At 38.4% G+C, this 23,518-nt stretch overlaps 1 protein-coding gene across 1 annotated transcript in view; it reads left to right on the forward strand.

The window, feature by feature from the left end:
* The window catches only part of dpyda.1 (dihydropyrimidine dehydrogenase a, tandem duplicate 1), a 181,974-nt gene that overhangs the window by 152,902 nt on the left and 5,554 nt on the right, over positions 1-23,518 (forward strand). The window contains exon 20 of the mRNA XM_064332212.1: positions 9,915-10,094. Within this exon, the coding sequence (XP_064188282.1) occupies positions 9,915-10,094 (180 nt within the window). The remainder of the gene's footprint in view (positions 1-9,914; positions 10,095-23,518) is intronic.

Genomic DNA, 23,518 nt, shown 5'->3' on the forward strand with positions numbered 1-23,518 from the left:
TGTCAAAATCAACTGTCTGATATATTGTTAGGAAGTAAGCATGCACCCATGAGCTCTGCAATAGAAAACAACCTGATGGACCACAGAAGACCACTGTTGTGGATTACCCAAGAACTTTCTAAATTTGAAGAAAACCCCCTTTTCGACTGTCAAACAGATCAAGATCACTCTCCAGGATGTAGGCATCGATGTTTCAAAGACTTGAGACTACAGCAGCATAACCTCCGCATGTTCACCGCTAGATGAAAACATCTGGTAAGCCTCCAGAACAGAATGGCCAGGATAGTTTGCTAAAAAGTGCATTAAAAAACTGTTCTGGGACAGTCATATAGACAGATGAGGCAAGCATTATCCTGTACTAAAGTGATGGAAAGAGAAAAGTGTGAAGAAAGAAAGGAACTGCTCATGATCCAAAGTTTCACTCATTAAGTGAAACATGGTGGAGGTAGTGTTATGGCTTGACCATTGAATGGCTGCGACTGGAACTGGTTTACTTGCCTTCATTGATAATGTGACTGTTGACAGCAGCAGGATGAATTCTGAAGTATTCAGAAACATATCTGTTCAGATCCAATCAAATGTCTCAAAACTAATTTGATTGCGCTTCACCTTGCTGTGGGACAATGACCCCAAACATACTGCTAAAGCAACCAAGGAGTTTTTCAAGGCCGAAGTGAAATATTCTTCACTAGTCCAGTCAATCTCCTGACCTGAATACAATTTAACACTCATTTCACTTGCTGCAGACAAGGCTGAAGGCAAAAAGTCTATAAAACAAACAGGAACTGAAATGGCTGCAGCACAGGCCTGGCAAAGAATCAACGTTGAAGATATCCAGTATCTGGTGATGTCTATGGGTCGCAGACTTCAGGCAGTCATTGAATGCAATGGATTTGCAATCATGTAGTAAATATGACAATTCTAAGGGAATGTACCACATGTGTACCAATGGATATGGACACAAACACAATCATTTTTTTGGATTATGTTTTTTTTTTTTTTTTTTTACTTATGACTTATGATATGACATTTCTTTTTTTTAGTTCATGAATAATTAATTCATAAGGACAAATTGCATTTTAATTAAAACACCTTTTTCTCAGTGGATTAAGTTTGAGAATTTTTCTGTTTCAACGTGATGAATAACTCAATAGCTGGTAATTTTTTTTCCTTTTCTTTACACCCTATGTATATACTGGAAAATTCAAAGAAAATACCCCATAAAATACAAATGACAAAAAATACAAAAAATCTTCTGGAAATTACCAGCTATTTTGGTTAAGAGTCATCGCATTAGTTATATCTGCAAGTTTAGTTGGAAAAAAAAGTTTTTCAAACAGGAAATATGTAATTTAGAAAAAATGGACATTAGTTTTTGTTTTTTGTTTTTTTCATAATAAAAGCATGTGTTGTCCACTTGTGCGCCAAGTATTATAATGTTAATTCATTTATTTTCTATAAGTACAGTCTGAAATAAGATATATCTTCAATAACCAATTTGCAGATAGATAACCCACTGTACACAATTCATGTAAGCAAGCCAAGGAGGGAAATACTGGTTTTGCATTCAAATCAACAATAGATAAAGCCATTTAATGCCAGTTAGAAAACTTAATTGTAGTGTCCTGCCTATATTTGAGGAACTCCATCGAACCATAGTCACCTCCATTATCTCCAAATGGGTAACATTTGGAACATTAATGAATCTTCTCAGGAGTGGCTAGCCTACCAAAATCTCTCTAAGAGCGCAGTGACAACTCATCCAGGAAGACAAAAAATATCCCAGAAGAACATCCAATGAACTGCAGGCCTCTCTAACCCTCAGCAAAGGTCAATGTTCATGACTTCAAAATACAAAATAGACTGGGCAAAAATTGGATTCATGGGAGAGTAACAAGGAGCAAAACGACTGCTAACCAAGAGAAACATCAATGCTCATCTCATCTCACATTTCCAAAAAAGCAGTTGGGGACTATCCTCAAGCCTTTTGCGATAATGTTCTATGGATATATGAGTCAAAAGTGGAACTTTTTTGGATGACATGATGAGTCCCATTGTGTCTGCTGTAAAGCAAATGCAACATCTCACAGTAAGAACATCATACCAACAGACAAACATGGTGATGATGGCATGATGGTGTGGGAATGCTTTGCTGCCTTGGGACCTGGATGACTTGCCATTAATGAAGGAACAATGAATTCTGCACCATACCAGAAAATACTGAAGAAAATATCCAGTCATTTGTCCATGAGCTGAAGCTGAATCATAACTGGATAATGATGCGAGACCATGATCCAAAACACAAAATTAGATCCACACCTGAATGGCCGAAAAGAAACAAAATGAAAGTTTTGGAGTGGCCTAGTCGAAGTCCTGACTTGAACCCAATAGAGTTGCTGTGGTGGGATCTGGAATGAGCAGTGCATGCTTGAAAACCTGCCCATTTGTCTGAATTAAAGCAGACAAATTTGAAAAACGGCAATGTGAAAAACTGATATCCAATTATAGGAAGTGTTTGGTTGCAGTTATTGTTGCTAAAGGTTTTGCGACCAGTTATTAAGTTTTAAGCCGCAATTACTTTTTCACATGGGTGTTTGATAACTTTTTATTAAATTAATGAAATAATTTTAAAATGTGTTTTGTATTTGCGCAGGTTCTCGTTGTCTAGTATTACCTTTTGTCAAAAAATCTGAAAGCATTCAGTAAGACAAATATGCAAAAACAGAGGAAATCAGGAAGGGGGCAAGTACATTTTCACAGCACTGTATTATGCTGCTACGCACTGTTATCATGTGTATATCCAAATTTATTTGCACCTCCCTTTTTGCCAAGAGATCAAGAGGTTTTATGATCTAATAATTGTTTTTTCTGCCTCCCCCCAACACTAGATTATGACATTGTTGCAATGGATTCAGGCGAGTGGATATGTCCACACCATTTTCATTGTGCAGGCCTTTAAGAGAGATGGAGCAATATTTCACTAATGGCTGAGCTAGTTCAGTCCTAATGATCCAGAGAGCAATTTCTGTCATTCCTGGTGCATGTAAACAGTTGTGAACCACAATAAAAGAACCATCATCAGGTTGTGGAGAGTGACATATATTCTCAATAAACACAAAGAGTCGGAATGGTATCTATAGTTTGCCATTCATTGTTGGAGGTTGTTTTCTCCTGTGCTGTTCTCACATCTAAGTCATTTAGCAAGCATACTATTCAAGGCTTTAGATATCGATCAGGTATGCTCTCTGTTACTATGAATATAAATAAATGTATGCATCCACATACAGGCCATGGTAACAGGAACATTTATCTCTCTGCATTTAGTATTTTCTATCTGTGGCCCTTCAGGACAAAATCCCACTGGTTTTCAGTCCTTTGGTATATAGAACATACCATTCATGACAGGGTTCATGCATAGTCATTGTAGCATTTTTAGGCACAGCTGAATTAATCTTTCACTCTTTTGGGGAAAATGGTGTTCAGCTCAATGCTGGAATTTTATCACCAGGGGGAAAAAAGCTGACAGAGGGACTAGGGAGTCTAAAAGCATTTGAGATCTCAGAAGGAGTTGAAATCAATGCACTGCCACAGTTGCGGAGCAGATAAAAAGAGCCTGCTGTCTCAATTGCCTGGAAACTACTTAGAAATTCTCTCTTCAATTTATTTTTGGAGTCAGTTACATTAGCACTAAATGCAATGTACGAGGACATCACATCTTTGATGTTCTGAGGCAAATGAAAAGCACTAATGGAGATTCTCCTACAAAAACCAAGCTATGGGAGTCACATTGTACACAGAAATCCATTTCTGGAGCAGAGAGAGGCTTTTTCTTAATTCTTTTTTTCTCTTCTTTCATTTGAATTAAACATAGAACATATTGCATGTGCACATTAATAATGACTGTAGATATATCCAGTTTAGCACCGTGATGCGTTCACTTTTCCCTTTTATTACGCAGATCAAGCACCGGCATTTTGAGCCAACCTATTGTTTTTGCTTTCCTCTGTTTTTTTTTCATTTATTTTGCAAAATGCCAAAGCGGCTTTATGATGTCATTTTATAAGGATATTTAAAAACCCAAAGAAAATCTATTAAGGGCATTCCGAACAGAAGTTTGCATTTGACGTGTCTGTGGTTTAAGGAGAGGGCATCAGTGATTTAAAGTTTAAGTAAAACAAACAATACTGACCTAATTGTGGTTCAAGTTTAAGGGGTTCATTTGCTGGTGGCACTGATGACCATTTTTCCTCTTTTATGTTGTAGTTCCTATGGAACATGCAGTCGTGAAAGGTCTACAATTCCCATCAGCTATCTTCAGAAGCCCAGAAAGGCGAGGTGAAAGTGGGCCAAAAATGACTTCATAATAACTCGTACGTTAGTTGGCAGTGTATGATAAAGTTAGTTTTTGCCAACTTTTTCTGCAAGTATTTTTTTACCTTGCCTTTCAGGACCTGTCAGGTCAGACATACAACATCGTGGTGGCATTGGAGCAGGATGCCCATAGCCTAAAACAAATTCATGAAAGCAACCCAGATTTGCTTCATTTGCAAAAGAGCACTTAAATAGACTATTCCTATTATGAGTTTCAATTAGTGTGAGCAGAAGAATGGTGTGGAGCGCATGACACTAAGGCCAAGGTTTCCTTGACCTTATAATATAATATTATAATATATGTCATGGCGCTGTGATGGCGGGGGGCGGTTTGCAAAATCCACCGTAATAGACAACTACCATAGCCAGGGCTTACCACAAGCATGGTGGATTGAAAAAAAATAATTTAAAAATTGTCTTCAAATTGCTGTTTTTAAATAAACCAACTGACAACCAAGCTTGGATTTTGTGCTTGGAAGATTAGTCAAAGCAGGCTGTTTGTTGGCCTATGCCAGAATGCCACCCATGGTGCTGAAGACACAGAAGCCCCAGAGGACTCGTGGAAACACTTGATTTAAAGCTATAACCTACCTACACAATATCTCATAGCATGTTGCTTCACTGATTTACTTTTCAAGGACGAAAACCGACAATGATAGAAATTTATTCATGGGTCCTATTTTACTCAGGATGGAGTGTAGCACAGTGGGTAAGGAACTGGGCTTGTAACCGAAAGTTTGCAGGTTCGATTCCCGGGTAGGACACTGCCGTTGTACCCTTGAGCAAGGTACTTAACCGAAATTGCTTCAGTATATATCCAGCTGTATAAATGGATACAATGTAAAAATGCTATGTAAAAGTTGTGTAAGTTGCTCTGGATAAGAGCGTCTGCTAAATGCCTGTAATGTAATGTAATGTAATGTACTCAAAAACAAATAGCATATCCTGCAATGCATATAGTGTAAATCTGCTCTTTAAAATATATTTCCGAAGTATTAGCGTGCAGATGTCACATGCAGCTAAACCGCTTCGGAAAAATCAGCTCTTCTACCATTGATTGTCATTTATAGGCTACCTATAACATCAAATGGTAGGCTATGCAGTCAACATCAAAATGGTCTTACAATAACTGAACTTTCAGTGGCAAAAGTGGCATGAAACACCACCTGCCCCCCCAAACCAAAAAATATTTTGCATTAAGTTATTTTTCATTGTCCAATGGTAATGTGTGGATGGATTTCTCATGCCAGGCTTTCCCAGTCTCATAAAAGTTTGTTATTCAGAACTGCATTTAGTTGCATTTATTCAGTTTTATTTTTTAACAGGTTAGGATACTCAAATTAGATGACTATCTGAAAAATTTAGACTGCTTTCATCGATCTTCGTATTGCCTTCATATGCATTTCATTTTTGTCCTATATCTGTCATGAAATGTTTTTACCACATCCATGAAAATGTCCACATATTTCTGCTGGTAGTTATATTTGTCTGTGATAGAACTCTGCATTCATTTGACCTATATCAGCACATGACAGTATTATGCTGTTGCCACGGTTATGCACTAATTTGTTCAGGAGGCAATGTTCTGTTTTGGTGATCATATACAGATATAAATAAGCATCTGTCACTCAAATATATTCATATGATTTGAATAAAATTAGTTGTATACCATTTCATACTTACCAATAAAACAGACAAATATCTTCCAGTCATTTAACCATTATAAATATTTTGCTATTATTAATAATAAAGGTACAGCAATCATTGATATCCATATTGATATGCATATAGTAGTGCTAATACCAAATATGAATGGACATTTATGATAATAACCAACTCTGGTTAAAATATAGGGGGAAATTTCCAGCTGGTTATGTAACTAATTCTTTATATTATATTATATTTTTTCATATAGTTTGTTAAAGCACAAAACCATATTTTTATTGGTTCTTGTGTTTTGTGTGGTCAAAATTATTTTAAATGTCTCATTTCAGTATTTTAGAAATGAAAATTGTATCATTTCTGAACTTGGAATTAACTTCCAGTTTGGCTTATCTATTTCCCATCTTGCTTTCCCCATATATTACTTAAGTTTACAGGTACAGTTACAAGTATTTGCCATAGTTTCTTTGTGCACCCCTACCTTACAGTATGTAGGGAAATTTTGCAAAAAAAAAAAGTCACGTCGTGAATATGTTTTGATTTTTATATCAAAACAATTGCTCCCATATATTAAAAAAATGATATAAGTATATAAAATTATAAAATTAAGGTGACACATGCAAGAGCATCACCACTGAGAAAATAACAGCCTTTTAGCAATACGTATTTTCTAAAAAAGGAAATAATTTGAAATGCATTTGTTTAAATATACAGTACTATCCATTTACTGCCAACTTCTAACATATTTGTGATTTTATTTTGCCATAGTATGCCCAGCTTTGTACCTTTATGTTATACCAACACAAAGTGTACAGGTCTCATTTCATGTAATGGCAAGCTGCAGTCCTAATGCTTTACAGAACTGAACACTTACTGAGAATTAAGGGGGGAACTATAATTATACCACCACAAAACTTTGGTGATTTGCAAGGTTTATTCCAAATTGAGAAATAAGCAGAGATATATCCAATTTATATCTACCAAAATTAGTCAACAGGATTTCATGTCATTTATTTACACTTTAATGTAAGTCTTTCAGGATTCCCACTGGCCCACATTCCGAGAAAAGTGAATGTTTCAAATTAAGCCATTTGAAAAGTCTTTCGAATGTAGCAGCTACATTTCTGGATGAATTTTGATATACTTAAAATACCAATATGTGGTTACTCAAGAAAATATGTTATGTATTTGAAATAAAAATTAATTGGACCATTGTGTAGTCACACATTTTGATCAGTATATTTGGAAAACGTCAAATGCTTAAAATATATTTAAAAACAAACAAATTTTAGTCAAGTGTGTGCATTCGTGTACGTGCATTTGTGCGTGTGTACGTGTGCATGTGTGTGTGGTCTGATGTGTATTTGTGCCAGGTCTGGTCTGTGTGTATGTGAAGGTTTTGTGTGTGTGCGCCTGTGCACATGGTATACATTTTTTTTAATTTATTATTTATCGTCTATTTTTATTTTTAGTGTGTGCAAATACATGTGCAGTAAATTGTTATTAGTGACCAAATTGATGCATTGGAATATGGCCTGCAGTTGAAACCATTGGAAAAGTCACATTCCTCCTGTTTACACTCAAATAACCCTCAGAAAAATATCCTCAGATGTGCTCAATAATTGCTGTAAAAGCTTTTGGTCTGTGGGAGGCATAAACTCTCTAATTAATGCTTACTGTATTGCTCTGGAGAGCTGGGGTTTGTCTGGCGTAAATGAGCTTGGTGGTGGTGTGCTCATGAACACATTTTATCTCTCAGTTTTTCCTCCACATTTCTCACTCAACTGCAGTTTCACTCTGATTTCTGCTCTGAATTTTAATCATCCGCAGGGCCAATGTTTAGGTACCTTCTTATACGAGGAGTCTGCTTCTTGTTCAGCCTTATCATTCCTATTAGTTGGCATGTTTACAAGCCGGTCGTTAAATTGCCCCTCAATGTTTTTGCTGTATTTTTCTAACTGGAAATCAGACCCCCATTCTTTTTTTTAATACCACACAAATACACTGACTTCTTTCTCATCAGATTGAATTTTTTTTTTTTCTTTTTTTTTTGAAAAAACAACCTCTATGCAAATCAGAATCCTAATGAAAACATAGCTCAGAATAAGAATGTAGAATAAGCAAATCTATTTTCTCAGCATGGGTCTTTCTTGTTGAAAATGTGTTTTTAAAATAGATTGCAGACAAGAATGCACCATGAAGTAGTGTGAGTGTGAATGCTGTGGAGCTGTGAGGAAAGATATGACTTTAGTGTAGCCTGTTCCTCAGTCATGTACCTGCTACTGGGCTGTACATTTACTTCTAAGTAAATCTCTCTTAGCGTCTTTTTTTGCCTTTGTTGTGAGACAGCCACTGAATGATTCAGTGAACTAAAAGGGTGAATATTTGTCAAAGGAAAGATCCTCTCATTTCCAACCTTTGAAACATATGTTTGATCCCCCTTACAACAGTAAAGACTCAGTGTATGATGCACATCACAGTATATTTTGTAGGCAGACACATCTGACCGTACTGTAAGAACCGCAACAGCTTTAATACACACTTTGCTTACATTAACTAAACCATCAGATTGATACATGCTACGTACATAACATCGATTTCTCAAGCAAGAGGATATTTCAGCTGAGATTAAAATTTCTACAGTGTCTATACAGTTTTGTTATTGTTTTCATCTGACCTCAAATGATTTCAGATGCTCTAGAAATAGAGAATTGTGCTACTCTGTAATTGTTACTCTGGAAATGGAATGGCAGTTTTGACGTCTGTCAAGTGTCATCTTGGCAAGGCATGCCCCAAACCTATAGAGGACAGAGTTAGGCACGTTTTTTGGTTTGCCGCAGGTATTTAGCCATGGTGAATAGCAAAGTTTTATTGAGTCTTCCCATTGGTCAGTATATATTTAAGCCAACATGCTTTAACCAATTACAGCATAAAATGCATAAACGTAAACGATTATAGAACGCACTGCCGAAGTGGAGTTACTCGCACTTAATACTAAAGGAAACTGGAACGTTCTGTAATGTTGTCATGACAACTGAGCCAGTGAAAGGGTCAAAGTTCAGTACAATTTAAGTCTCAATGATGAGCACAATTGTGTTTGCGATGGTGGCAAATCATCCATCGCTTTGGTATAAAGCAAAAAGTCATTGCGACTGACCATCAAATGTGATAATTGCTGGTGGAAATGACATACATGCTCAACTGTAAACTGTCCATTAATTGCCCTTTAACACCACTGGTATTTTATTTTTTATTTTTTTTTTGCATAAGAATGATGCCAAAAGAACAAAAAAATAAATTTTTGCTGCCATTACCGTACCTTGTTTGGTCATTTGATTGTTAGCTATTGCGTGCTAGCTAAATAATAATACCGAAAAGATGAATGCTGTTGCTTCTGCACATGTATAATTTATGTAGCCTACAAAAATGCATTTATAAAGTATATATATATTTATATATATATATATATATAAATCTGATGCAATATTGTTGGGGATAGCTCTGAGACAAGGACCGGGCATTTTGTAAAAATTAAACCAATTTTTTTGTTGTTGTAGTTCACTGTAGCATAACTGCTTGATGTGTGATCAGTCCACAGTTTTTATTATTTTTTGATTATGTTATGCCATACACCATAGTCCAACAACAAAACCCCTTTGCTACACCTGGTCAGTTCCTCACCCATGTTTAACTTGCTTGTCAGCTATAGACACAGTGATATCCCATTGGGATTTATTATTGTGGACATTATTTTGTGCAATCTGTACTTTCCCATGGGGAGCCATGACCATGTCCATAACTGTCTCCATTATGTGTCTCTGTACGTTTCTCCCTGGTTTATCTGTGTGTGCGTGCGTGCGTGCATCTATCCGTGCTAACAGGTATGCAGTGCTGTTCAGAATCAGGACTTCACCCTGATTGAGGATTACTGTCTGGGACTGAAGGCTCTCCTGTACTTGAAGAGCATTGAGGAGCTGCATGATTGGGATGGACAGTCCCCCCCGACCATGCGCCACCAGAAGGGTAAACCTGTCCCCAGACTGGAAGAGCTTGTGGGGAAGGTGAGTCACAGATTCCGTGATCACTGCCAGAGTGGTCGTATACCCATTTACTTAATATTGTCTAAAAAAGGACAAGGACATTTTAACTGATAGCATGTGTTGGCAAAGCTAAATATTTGGGGGAATTCAAGAGAGTCAGTGTTCTGTCACTTCCTACTGTCCTGTCTGTCCTAATGTCTTTCCAACCCAGTGCTTTCCAACATATTGTTGTATGTGCCTTGTATGATCAATACACATTTTATGCTCGTTAGTGATTAATAAAGTCAGTTATGTAAGGTAACTAACACAATTTTAAGCTGGTCTGATGTAGACAGGTGATATGCAATGATTAGCAAATGTGAGTCATAACCAGAGACATTTTTCCATTTTAGCAAGACTGGGAGTCACATATAGTAGCTTAATCTGTACTTGGCCTGCAAAACATTGTTTCAGTTGACAATGAGATACGTGAAGGTTTAAATACAAAAAAATGTAGCATATTGCAATCCATGTACAATGGACAGATTTTAATATGTAGGGCCATACAAAATGATATGCTGTTGATGATGATAAGAATAAAAAGCTGTTAGCAACACAGGTAATGAGCTGTATTGTACACTGCAGAAATTAGAAAATGATATTCCTTTATTGTCATCCTGCTATTCACAAGTTTTTTTAACAAATAATTTTATCTACAAAAAAGATGGGTGTCAAAATTTCTGAGAGACTGAGATGTGCTTTGTAATTTTATTGTCAGTTAACCATTTCCTAGTTGATTTTGTGGTATTGTTTGTATTTTGTGGTGTTTTATTGTTGTCTAGTGGAAAGATCCATTTGCAGTTAAGTCACTTCCTAGTGAGAATACCAGGTTTTTGGCTGCTTGGTCTTGGAATTTGCTGCATGTCTATTGTTCTTAACAAGAGCCCTAGGACTCGTAGGTACAAAACAACCCCATAGTATCAATAGTATCAGTTTAGTCTCATCTGATCACAGTGCCTGTTTCCATTTGAAGTTCAGCATTACAAAATATAAGCACATTTTACACAGAATACTCAGAAACCCTGCTGCATGAAACCGCCACTAACTGAAGTTGTCTGCAGCATTTTATAAAACCACTGCTGTAGCACAGAACTATGCACTTACTCTTGTCTCAAAACCATCCATTAACATTGCATTAGCATTTGAAGAGTGGCACTAACCCGTCAATTACTGCTCTATTACAGTTTTATTATAGAACGACACCTGCCCATTCACACTGCCATATTGTTCTTAATATGGACTCCCGTATTAATTGCTGCTGCTATACTATAGACTTAAAATAAAAAAATTTCTTAAAAAAACCCGTTCAGCTTTTATTTTGGACCAAATTAAAAAAAAAAAAAAAAGTTTCTTCTTCTTCTTCTAAAACTAGACAATGTAAATTTTGCAGGTCATTTTTATTTTTTGCATTGTGGTGTGTGGTGAACTTAGCTCAGCTTTACAAGGAACGTTTACTTGTCGACAGTAACTCCACAACCAAGGGGAAGTACATGTGCTCTGATTGTGTCACAGTAATAAAAGCTGTAAAAGGTCAAACATGCCAAGGTTGAATTATAGCAAACAGCAGAACATCACAACAACTGTCACAGCTGCCACCAATACAAGAGCACCGGTCTGAGGCAAAGAGTTTACATTGATTTTCTCATTATAAAATAAATAACTGAAATACAAATATTATGTGCTACCATAAGAATTATATAGAACCGTTTATATTATCTGGGAACAACAATGCAACAGTTTGCGTGGTTCCTGATGTGTTCTGGGAATTTATTATATTTTAATATTTTTATTTTATTTTTCTACTGTTCAGGAAAAAAAACAAAACCTGTCACTATTACATTTAATAGTGCTATTTTGAATAAATCACAGTGCATATTTCATTATTAGTTGTTCCTTTTATGTTCAGTTAAATAAAATAATAACAAATTGCCAGTTGCAGCAAATTAATAAACTTCAGTAAACGCCTTTGAAACCAAAGAATTATTAGCCTTTATCAGATCACAGCTATTCCACCGAAACTGCAATAGAATCGAGGCTTTGAAGCTCGCATGCAGTCTCGTATGCACCGGCAGGGATTTAAGACAGCAGGACATCTCCTTGTGTGAGCAGACACAAGTTTAAATGCGAATGCCAAACAAGGTCATGGAATGCAGAAACAAAAGAGACTGGGGGAGAGCTAAGCATAAGCGATCCGCATCTCCGTGTTATTCCTGTTGAGCCCGACTGCGGCGAGGGGGGGTTGATTGGGGGAGTGAGGTTCTGGAGAAAAGCTGTGTGATGTCATGGAGAAACATTGTGGCGCCAGAGGGGAAGAGATCCACACTGTGCTGGATACGCTCACGTCGGCGCAGCTTGACACAGGCAGTAGACTTATGCGGTGTGCGCGTGTCACTGAAAGGTTAAGACAAGGCACACGGGGTGAGCCAGATCTGAGCAATGGCTTCATCTGTATTACGTTCCTGACTGGTATGCAGCGCTGAGAGAACGTGTACCGTCCCGTCACCTGCACAGGTGCACACGTTCGACCTTTTGGCCAAAATTCCGCACCTTTCCCAGCTCACCCCATATCCACAGAGCTCAGCTCCCCCTCTTCGTGCCTGCTAATTCAGCCAACGATCCGATTCTGTAGCGCAGCGTTCGAAATGAAAAAGAACCCTAATCCGTAAGAAGGAAAAGATAAATGGCGGGAGGTTATTGAATTCCGCCATCGCTCGCCGGCAGGGAGGCGGTAGGCCCACGCACGAGGCGCCAGGCTGGCCCCCGGGCGCGGAGACAGGCGGTGACAGGTGGCCTGCGGGCGTGCGGCGCGACCCGCCGGGGTGCGCGGACGCGGTTCCCGCCGAAATGGCGCAGACGCGGCGCGACGCGGGCCCACACAGCCGGATGCGCCGCGCGCAGCGGGAGGGCATCGCTTAACCTGCTGTCTGACTGAGGCAGAGCGAGAAGCGAAGGGGGGGGCGGGGAGTCAGCGCCACCGCGCTTCGCCGGGAACAGCGCTGATAGGGGTCTCTTAAAGGAGTCCGCCGCACGGATTCGTTTGATACGTACGTTACACGCTGCGTCTCCGTTCGAAGGTAGTCGCACTGCTTTCTTTAAAAGAGCCGCCCCTGTGATGAGTCGTCGTACCTCAAGGGATGAGCCGATTTTGAGTGCACTGTGCACACAAGTGCTTGGCAAAATACTTCTCAGAATGCACTGTTTTACAGTAAGAATTCCAAATCTCATAAGACAACACAGCTTTTGTCAAGAGATCAGTGTGACTGCTTTGATGCTGATAAAAAAAAATCTGATTAAAGAGGCTCTCAAAAATATACATTTGATGGAGAATTTGCTGAAGAATGTCAGGTAGTGTTAGGACTGAGCACACATCTAAAATGGGTGATATCATTGTTCTACTTTTATAGCATGCTTCTTTTCAGACATTCTATACCAAAATAGAGTTCACATTTACTTATTTATTTATTTATTTATGTATTTATTTAGTTAGTTATTTATCCATTCATGTATTGCTGTTTGACGGGGATAGTGGGCAGCTATTTGGCTGCCCCAGAATTATCAAGCTATCAAGCTAAATTTCATTAGTTGTCCCTGGGCAGGTAACAGTGAAAAATAAACAAATACAAATAAATAAAATACAGTTGTTCAATAGGTAATAGTCATACAGTCATTATATGTCAATGTTATTAGCTAGACAAACGTATCTCCATTATTAATAATACACACACTCATGCACACAGACGCACAGGACCCCCTACATAACTGTTTTGTAGTTGATTAATGATGGTATGATTGATTGAAAATTCTGATTGATCTTAATTCAATTGATCTGTGATGTACTACACAATCACCTCTGGTGGACATTCTAGTTTTCCTAGGCTTGTCTGAACACTGTAAGATGAATAATTTCATTGGAGGAGGAGCAAGTTAACTTATGCATTGAGCAAGTATATGCAAGTTTATCAAAAGATTTTACTTCTTGATTCTATTACAGTAATGATAATTAGATGTCTTTTTGTCTGAATCAAAGTTTGATGTTTATTATTATTATTCTATGAAAGTGGTAGTAGTAGTAGTAGTAGTAGTAGTAGTAGTAGTAGTAGTAGTTTTGCTATCATTATCATTACAGGCAAAAAGTCATGGGTTATTACAAAAGAAAACATGACTCATGAATGGGAAGTGATGGTAAAATGTAGCAGCAGTCTTAAAGATGTGTGTATTGAGGAGATGACTAATACCAATAAGAGGCTCAGTAGTCTGATGTTAAAGAGAGTTACAAACGCTGTTAGTCAGAGAATCACATGCCCACTGCATTTAATAACTGGAGGAGCCAGGATGTGAGTCAGCGCTCACCTTTCCTACAGGCAAATAAAACTGTGAAGACAGTCTCTCTATAAGAGTGTAACCATGGAGGATAACAAGGTGTGAGGCAGTAGAGATTATGGACAGGAACACGCTCTGCTGGAGCTTACAAAGGCTGCAGATGCAGGCTTCGTTCAGCAGAGAAATCTTAAGCTGTGCTGCAGAGGCATCGGAGAAACGCGGAGGGGCCCCCGGACCCCCCTGCTGCGTTTAAGCCTCTGTTTCTACTCCCCCGTCCCCTTTCATGGTCATGCCAAACAAGGAGCGGGAGTGCTTTGGCCTTGGGGGGCGGGCATCGAGGGGAATGGCAGTTCTTAAATGGCAGTTTGGCTGGCTGCGTGGCACGATGGGGTTTGGCAGGCTTGCGGTGGTAATGAAGCCTTCAGCTGGCCCAGCCTGCCTCTCTCTGCTGGGGGCCAGGACTGACTCAGAACTGCCTTTTACTCCTCTGAAAGTGTGTGCGTGTGTGTGTGCATGTGTGTGTGTGCATGTGTGTGTGTGTGCGTGTGTGTGCGTGTGTATGTATGTGTGTGGGTGTGTGTGTGTGTACGTGCGTGTGTGTATGTGTGTGCATGTGCGTGTGTGTGCGTGTGCTGGTACGTGTGTTTCGGGGTGTGGAGATCTGGAAACAGATGGAAGAGGCTGTTTTAGAATGTCTGTGTTAAGCATCAGTAGACCATGTGGGCTATAGCCAATTAATTATAACATGGATGAGTGAGATGGAGTAATACTATTGTGATACCATCGGCAGTGAAGCAGCATAAGTTGTTGGTTGTTGCAAAATCATTGAAAGACAGGCATACAGTGCTCGTGTTTCTCAGTTTGGCTCTGTTGCAAGCCGAAAGAATCCCCCGCACCCCCCCAATTGATTTCTTGGGTGACCTGCAGTCAAAATTGTAGAATGAAACATTTCTATTTCTGTTGTTATTTTTATTTTTCTTTGTTTTGGGTTTTTTTTTTGATAAGTTGTAAAAAGGGAATGTACATGGTGCTTATCAGCTGAGGAGGTACTATCTTTAAAGTGGGGTTTCACCATAATTTGTCATTGATGGACTGTGTTGGCAGTAATGTCTTGCCAGGTTAGATATTCATGCCTGTGAACACGCCAGACAGTGAGCACCAGTGTACAGACTTGGCCCAGCCGTCATCATACTCATGGCATGAATTGTTGTTCTCATAAGTGTCACAGAGTAGTGATGCATTTTTCTTTCTTGTTGTTCACCTGTCTTAAGTAAAATAATGTCTTGTACTGCTCTTGCTATAAAGGTTATGTAGTTCCTAGTCACTGGAGCATAGCATGGCGTATCATGTCACAAATGACCTGTTAATAATCCTGGAAGGAAAACATTTTTAACAGTCTCATAAATCTGGAAAGTTTCTTTTTTTCTGGAATTGTGCAGTATAAAGATGACACTGGCACATTTCTCTGCATACTGAATCTTAGTATATAGACCTTACGTGTTTAAATCAAAATGGGTAGACATTTTATCCTAAGGAAAGAGAGCAAACTGATTTAAAGATTTTACAGTAATAATAACTGTCCTGTTGAAGTGCCAATTGAAGGTTATAAGCATGTACATGACAGAATATATTTTAGCAACATGCTTGTTTATTCTTCACACTCTATTGAGAGGGAAGGTAACACTAGACAATTTCATTTCAATGGACTTACCAATGAAATAGATAGAAGTGGATGTCTGGCTTTGAGTTTTCCAGTGGGTATATCATGAAATGTACTGTATACAGGACACTGTCTACAGGAAATGGATTGAAGATCACAGCTTTGCCAGGTACAGCATGTCCCTGTATGTAGCTTGGATCGGGTACTGCTTTGAATTGTGTCCTTTGAAGTTTTTGTTAAAAAATATATTTTTATATATAATAATATATGTATGTAAGCAAAATAATGACAGAAGCGCAGTGACCTTATTCCGTTCTGTGTCACACCAAAGTCCATCTGCCATTTTTGTTAAAAAGTCAGAGTCCTTATCATCTCTTATCCACACAGTCAAACCTCCATTGCCACCAACTACGGTAAGATTCCGTTTTGCTCAGAGTGACTAATTTGCGAACACGTTTAATGGCCGTAAGGTTTGTGCAGGAAATGCAGGATTGCTTTTTGCATGTGTTAGAGCTGACGTGAGGCTGTCTTTGCCCAGGGGCACGAGCAGCGTTAAGATGGACAGTTATTGCCGTGGCGTCAAGCTTCTCTATGGGATCTTTCATTAGCTGCTCCCATATTTTGCCCCGGAGACAGAAGGCAATTGTCTTTTCGCCATGCTTTTGTTTGTTATTGGAAGACCACTGCTGAGAAGCTGTTAACCTGACTGTGTGAAGGAGGCTATTCCTCTTTTTGTAGTAGCAGGCACGTGGAGTTAGATTTGTAGCAACAAACCATTTCCATGTGGTCTTGATTTATCAAGAACAATTGAACACATTGAACAGCTGAGACAGAATTTCACCAACAGAGTCCTCTATGTCAGCATGCTTCATCTTTGGGAATAGAGGAACATTTTGATGTCAGGGTGTTTTTGGTAAATTAATGGTATTTGTTTATCTTAAGTTAACAGGGAGTTGAGCATTGCTGTTTGCTTTAAGCAATAATTTCACTTGGGCCACCTGATCATTTTAGACTAGGTGAGGTGGCTCTTAGAATGAAAGCTTTTTATAAAGATACTACCCCTGTTCAACTCAATTCAAATGCTTTGTTTTAAAGTTTATTTAGGCAATCTCAACAGTAATGATACATTTATTTAGGTGCTTAACAGATTAACCAGAAGGAAAAAAAAAACTGAGTCTTAAGATCAGTTATAGGTGTCCTGAATTAATGCGCACAATAGTTTGGAGAATGAAAAAGTTTTCTTATTTGATTGTATAAGTTTTTAAAAATCAGGGAGAGTTTTATTTTTGTTATACCAGTTATTGTTTTACATTATCTCATGAGAGGTTTTTTTAAACAATGATGAGCAGAGAAGTGCTGTAGCTTGATTAACTTTATTTAACTAAGATTGACTGTTCAAATCAGAAAAATGGATTCATCTATAGACAACAACCGGTGTTATGCAACTTACCCATTTGGAGCTGCCATACCTGTCAATGCATATTTTATGAAGGCAGATATACATTTAGTTTATTTTGTGCTCCTCTAGTAGTTGTACCTTTATTTACAATTCTCAGGGGAAAAAAAGAGAAGTAACAATCAAACCTTATACGAGTCTTGTGTTTGGGAAAAAAAAAAAACAAAAAAAAAAACATTGCATCCAATTAGGAGTGCTTCTCTGATTGCTCAAGACACAGGCCTGGCAGCCTATGCACACCACCCCGTACTTCTCATTAAAGTGGCCACAGTTCACCAGCTCTGGTTGCTTTGAATGGACTCGCGTGAATTATTACACAACAAATAGGCTGCTATCATGCAGAACACAAGACAAGAAAAAGGCAGCTTTGTTTTAATGAGGCTAAGTGAATGTCTTTCTTGGCGCAGGGGCCAGGCTGTGGCCTTTGAGCAGAGCCCCCCACCCCCCACCTCCCCCAGACCCTCACCTCGCCCCCACTCCTCCCATCCTTCCCGTACAAACTCTGAGTCTCCAGTTTATGTTTATGGACCTATGAGGCTAATATACATTTTAATGCTCTTCAATAGGAAGGAAAAAAATACAGCTATTAGATTAGAACATGTGCTCTCCCTGTTAAATTAATGACAGCTGAACGCAGAGATAAATTTAGGTTTTCATATTTAATTATGGCACACTGCAGTAGTTTAGTGAGGATAAATCGCACAATTATTATGCTTCAGGGTTTTTCTTTTTTGACTCATGGTCTGATATCTTTCCTTAATAGCAATGTGCATTTCAGAGGGCAATAAACCTTATTGTTTTAATCATCAAGACATGCACTGAAAGGAGAGCCCACAAAGAGTAGGTTCAGACTTTGTAATTATGCTCTTGGGTAATGGCCTCAATGCTATATCTATCTATATCTACATTCATTTGCATTATATATACATGCCTTTGGTACCTTGAAACCACTTGTCTCTCTCTCAGATACACTGTTTGGAACAAGATAGAAATATTGCCTGGAAATGCAAACAAGCTTGTTTTTTTTGTCCCTACCTTTTGTGATCATGTCTCAAAATGTGAATATGGAATACACATTTTCTGTGAAAATAATGTGTGGTCTATGAGTAAAACTGCCGAGAGCAGTAGCTAACAATCTAAAAAATTTTGTCACTTCATTAATTAACAACTTATAAAAATATTATAAGGCAATATGACTGTTTGCAGCTCCAATGTAAGCAGTGGAGTGAATAAAATTCAAAGAAATCAATTCTCACATGAAGGCTCCATTTAGAGCCAGTGTCTGTGGCCCACTTTGACATAAATGTGTGGTGATTGTGAGAATGATAAGAAACATGAGCACATTGAGCACTTTCAAAGTATTTCATGTTATTTCAAGTGACTAAATCACTGTAAATTCATCTCCATCACATTTAGATGCATAACATTGTCAGTTCTCAATGTGCCACAATATTTTTTTCTAGCTCACCAAATCAATGAGTGCACCATAGGCATCACAAATTGGGCGGACAGAGGGGGACACAACCCCTTCAATTTTTAACAATGGTCTTTTTTTTTTGTAACCTGGACCACAAACTTATTGAGCGGTACAAAAGTCTGCCGGTTGCCTGAGCCACTGTAGCTTGCTGCCCTTGATTCTGAATGGCAAGAGCTCCCGCCCCTGACTTTGAATGACACGTTCTCCTGCCCCTCCGGTAGCTTGTCTTGTGCAAGAGGACCGCAGTCGCAACTGCGGACAGAATAGATCGGTGAGATGTAGAATTATGCAACTTCGCTGGTTTTGGCAGTGATAGTTTAAATGTCTGGTAGTGAGCTAGTGAGGAAGATAGCAAAGCAATTAATTTATAACGTAAATCAGAGTGCCTCATACAGGGTTCATCCTGCATAGAGAATTCTGAGGCAGCTGCCTCGATCAAATTTTGTGCTGCCTCCACAAAATTCTGACCAGAGTCAGCACAGAAAACATAGCTAAAAGCGCCACACTCGGTGGATTTCTATCATTTGTAACTGCAATGGCGGCATTACTCCAATGTGGCGCTGTATCGTAATCAGCTCAGTGCATCAGGAAAGGCTCTACTGAAGAAGAACGCAAAGCTGCAGCTACCGTAGGCATGATCAGACGTCGCTCTGAGTTTGCTGTTTTCCGCCTCTGCATCATTTTAGCCAGGAAAATCCCTGGCCTTATAAACACAAAAGTAAATTTCAGTAGAGAAAATGGACCAGCAGAAAAGGTGGCCAAGTTGCCCAAGTTGGATGGCTTTTTTTTAAAAAGCATCAGCAGCTTGTATCTCAGGTGTGGCAAAACTTCTGTGTGACCACTAACAACAGTACTACTGCAAATATGTAAGATTTAAGATTAAGATAAAGCTTCAGATGTGCATAGCAAGTAGCATTGTTGGGCTGTATGAAGTTGTCCTCCTAAGCAGGGGTGTAGCTAGGCCTTCCGTAGTAAAATCATTACGAAGGGTAGCCATTTTCAACACTTCTAGCTGTTCATAGCTGCTCTGTGACTGGCAAGTTGGTATCTAGCTGATAAAGCAAGTCAAAGCTGGTTAATCTGGCAGAGTAAGCTGGTGGTCAAACTGGTAGACTCACTGTCGGATTATATAGGCCTGTTCAGCTGATGAACAGCTAGTTGACTAGCAAAAAGTGTCGAAAGCACGGCTGAACCCAGTTTAACCACCTTAGGCTGGTTTAAGATGGAATTTTCAGCTGGGAAGTTGTCTTTACTATTTCTATTCTTTCTCTTTGACTAGTTTGTTGTAGCTGCAGGGACTTTTTTTTTTGCCAACATCAAGCATAATTGCATAACCATGTGTGATGCATATCGGAGAAACACTGTAATACTTTTATTTTCAGGCTGTCTAATCGATAAATGAAATTACAGAGAAGCCTTGCAAATGTTTTATTACATACCTGCCCTGAAGAAACTAAATCCATCTGAATAGGGATATATAAATAATTTTATCTATTTGATATATGATACTATAACATGAAATATGTAGCTAGCTAAACTCATTACTAATAGGCTACATTTTTCAATATTTACAGTATCAAATACCCTTCTGTCATTTTGATTCTGCCACTGGGCCTGTACTCAAATGCCACAAACTTAAATGAAATAAAATAAGTGGCTTTTTCCCAAAAGATGATGTTATGGTCTCGTTTTCCTTAGAAATCACTATAATGCTGACCCCTTGTCTTGCATAGGCTATGCACAGTGACATTGCTATTCACTAGCACTTGTTAATCCCCCCCCCCACCCCCCCAAATCCATATCTCAGGGTGTTTCGTTGTTCGTTGTGCACTTTCCCCCTTGGAGCGCACATAGCCAAGTGTACGGTTATCGTATGGTTATGCACTTATCGTCGTACCATCGCGGCCTTCACACCAAATGAGACCAAACCGATCTCAAAGATTTGTGTGAAATGTTCCAGACTGCATAGAGTGAACGTAGAGTGAACATGCTCTTGAAGGGAACCTGGCAAAGAGCCTGTCAGTAACCCAAAATATTCCTGAAAATGATTAGCTGAATTATATCTGCCAGTTTACTATAACTGCATTTATACTGATTATGTATGAAATTGATTTAGATTCATTAAGAAAAAGTCAGATTTTCCTCTACTACCAAATCTGGCATGATGACACATCCCATGGACCGGTATAAATGCACCCCGCTTCATCAGGCTGTCATATGGTCTCCCTGTTGCACTATAAAATTAGCGCAGCCATGTTTTCTGGCTTGTCCTGCATACCACATTTTCTTCAACAGGCTTGTTTTTATGATTATTATTTACATTTTGATGTTCTTTTGTTCTGCTAAAGTCTTTCATTTTACGAGATTGTGTTTTCAAATTCAAAACTCTATTTGGGTTCAGTCCACAATTTTTGTAGACCAAATTTGACAATTAGTTTGCAGCTCCACTGACATATGGCTCATGTCTCGGCTCTAATGTAGAAGCTGTATGAAACATAGAGGCCTAGTTCAGTATCCTCACAGAAATACTACACTTGAAGAAAAAAAATCATCTTAACACAACAAAATTAAATGATATTTTCTGAAGTAGAAAATGTAGTATTAAAAAGCCACATTGACCTTGCATTCAACAGACAGCATATTTACATGAATGTTTAAAATTATTCACAACTGAAAAATTGTGCCTTTGTGTGTTTATCATTTATGGTGGTGGTCACAAAAAATTCAGATATCAAAATAACAGAAATAAGCCCTTGACCACTACTAAGAACAGCAGAAAACAAGCAAACCGAAGTGCCAACAGCAAATATCATGTCTGGACTTACAATATAACACAGGAGGTTATCATGTAGAGGCTGGCTGGACAAGCTTGAAGCACTCTTGAAGTAGAGGGCTCATAGCAAACCAATACGTACACTGGCTGTATCCATCTCAGCATCTTCCAAAACGAAACAAAAAAAAAAACAGGCACTGAAGGCTGTGTCTTTATAAAAGGCCTGACAAAGACGATGAATAATACCTGGGCTGATTAGCATTCAACCTCAGGTGTGTTTGCCTGTATACAAGGTCACCATTGTCCAGGGCCCTGAAAGCCTTCCAGGCTTCAGAGGGATTAGGAACAGCTGGCTGTAGCAACTGCTTGCACTCAAAACTCCAACCCCAAACCCTCTGAGCAAAAAAAATAAAATAAATATATATATATATTTTTTTTAACAGTAATTATTTGTGATTGCGACTTTAATCTTTTTTCAATTGCAGGCATAAGCATGTCTTTCTCTCTATACATACTATGTGAGTGTGTGTGTCAAATTTGTAGTATGAACATAAATGAAATGTAATGCTGGTATATCAAATGAACTCATATTTTTAAATCCATGTCCAAATTCATAAGTGAAAACATGCAGTATATGGAGTCTGATTCTAATGTATGCATTTCTTTACATCCTAGATAAACTGGGTAATTTAAACCAAAGGTCACGTTTTGCATGTTAGTCAAATGTGTTTCCACCTGTATTTATATACAGTATTTACACAGCACATAACTATACCATGCATTGGTCATTGAATTCGTACTAAAATCTTTATTAAAAAATAAATAAAGAAAAAAAAAATAAACAGTGGCACTGTACATTCAGTAAAATACATTTTCTAATGAAAAAGTTTAGCACTTATTTGCATGAAGTGTGACCACCCAAGTACTGCTGAATTCTAGCCCACGAGCCATCTGCAAGGAATTTTACTGCACTGGAACAATTTGAATGTTTTTGTGAACAGCTGTGATTGGTATAAAAAAAGATTATCAGGTTTGTAGAAATAACTATGAGATAAATGTCAACTGTTTTAATTGTCTGTGTGCAGATGCTCATTTTTATCACCAATATCCATGTTTGCTACTGTTTGGCTGATATTTCCCAGATGTAGTCTTTTTATTTTGGATTTTTCATCTTGTTCATCTGAATTTTTAGAAACAAGAACAATAATGCACATGGTCTTACCTTATACATTTTTACAAAATTATTTGGGTTACAAATGTGATGAAATATGTGGAAGACATTCTTACTACATTACTTTTACACAGGCTTTGTGCATTACATGGTGTCAAAAACACTTTCCTAAAACGTGTCTTTAATGATAATAGTTTGTGGATTTCTAATGTATTTGAAGCATTGATTTTGGTCAAACGAAGGCTAAGCTCGCTGGCACTGTAAAGCCGCTTTTTATCCTTTGATCCAGAGACGGGCAAAAACATGAGCCAAAGAAAGGAAAGGATCCTCAGTGTTTACACATTTTTGTGTTTTCGCAACAACTGCATCGTGCACGGAGAACTGTCAGCCTCGGAGACCATTTCTGACATAACCCAGCTCAGCACCCCTTGTCTTTCCACACCAAAGGCATCCACTTCCCAGCCTATTTAACGGCTCTTCCCTTTTTCGGGTAACAGCATGCAGATTTCTCTCGCTCTAAATTGTCACGAATATGATGATCTGGGGAAA

Source organism: Anguilla rostrata, chromosome 4 (genome assembly GCF_018555375.3).
Source record: "Anguilla rostrata isolate EN2019 chromosome 4, ASM1855537v3, whole genome shotgun sequence".
Lineage (NCBI taxonomy): Eukaryota > Metazoa > Chordata > Actinopteri > Anguilliformes > Anguillidae > Anguilla > Anguilla rostrata.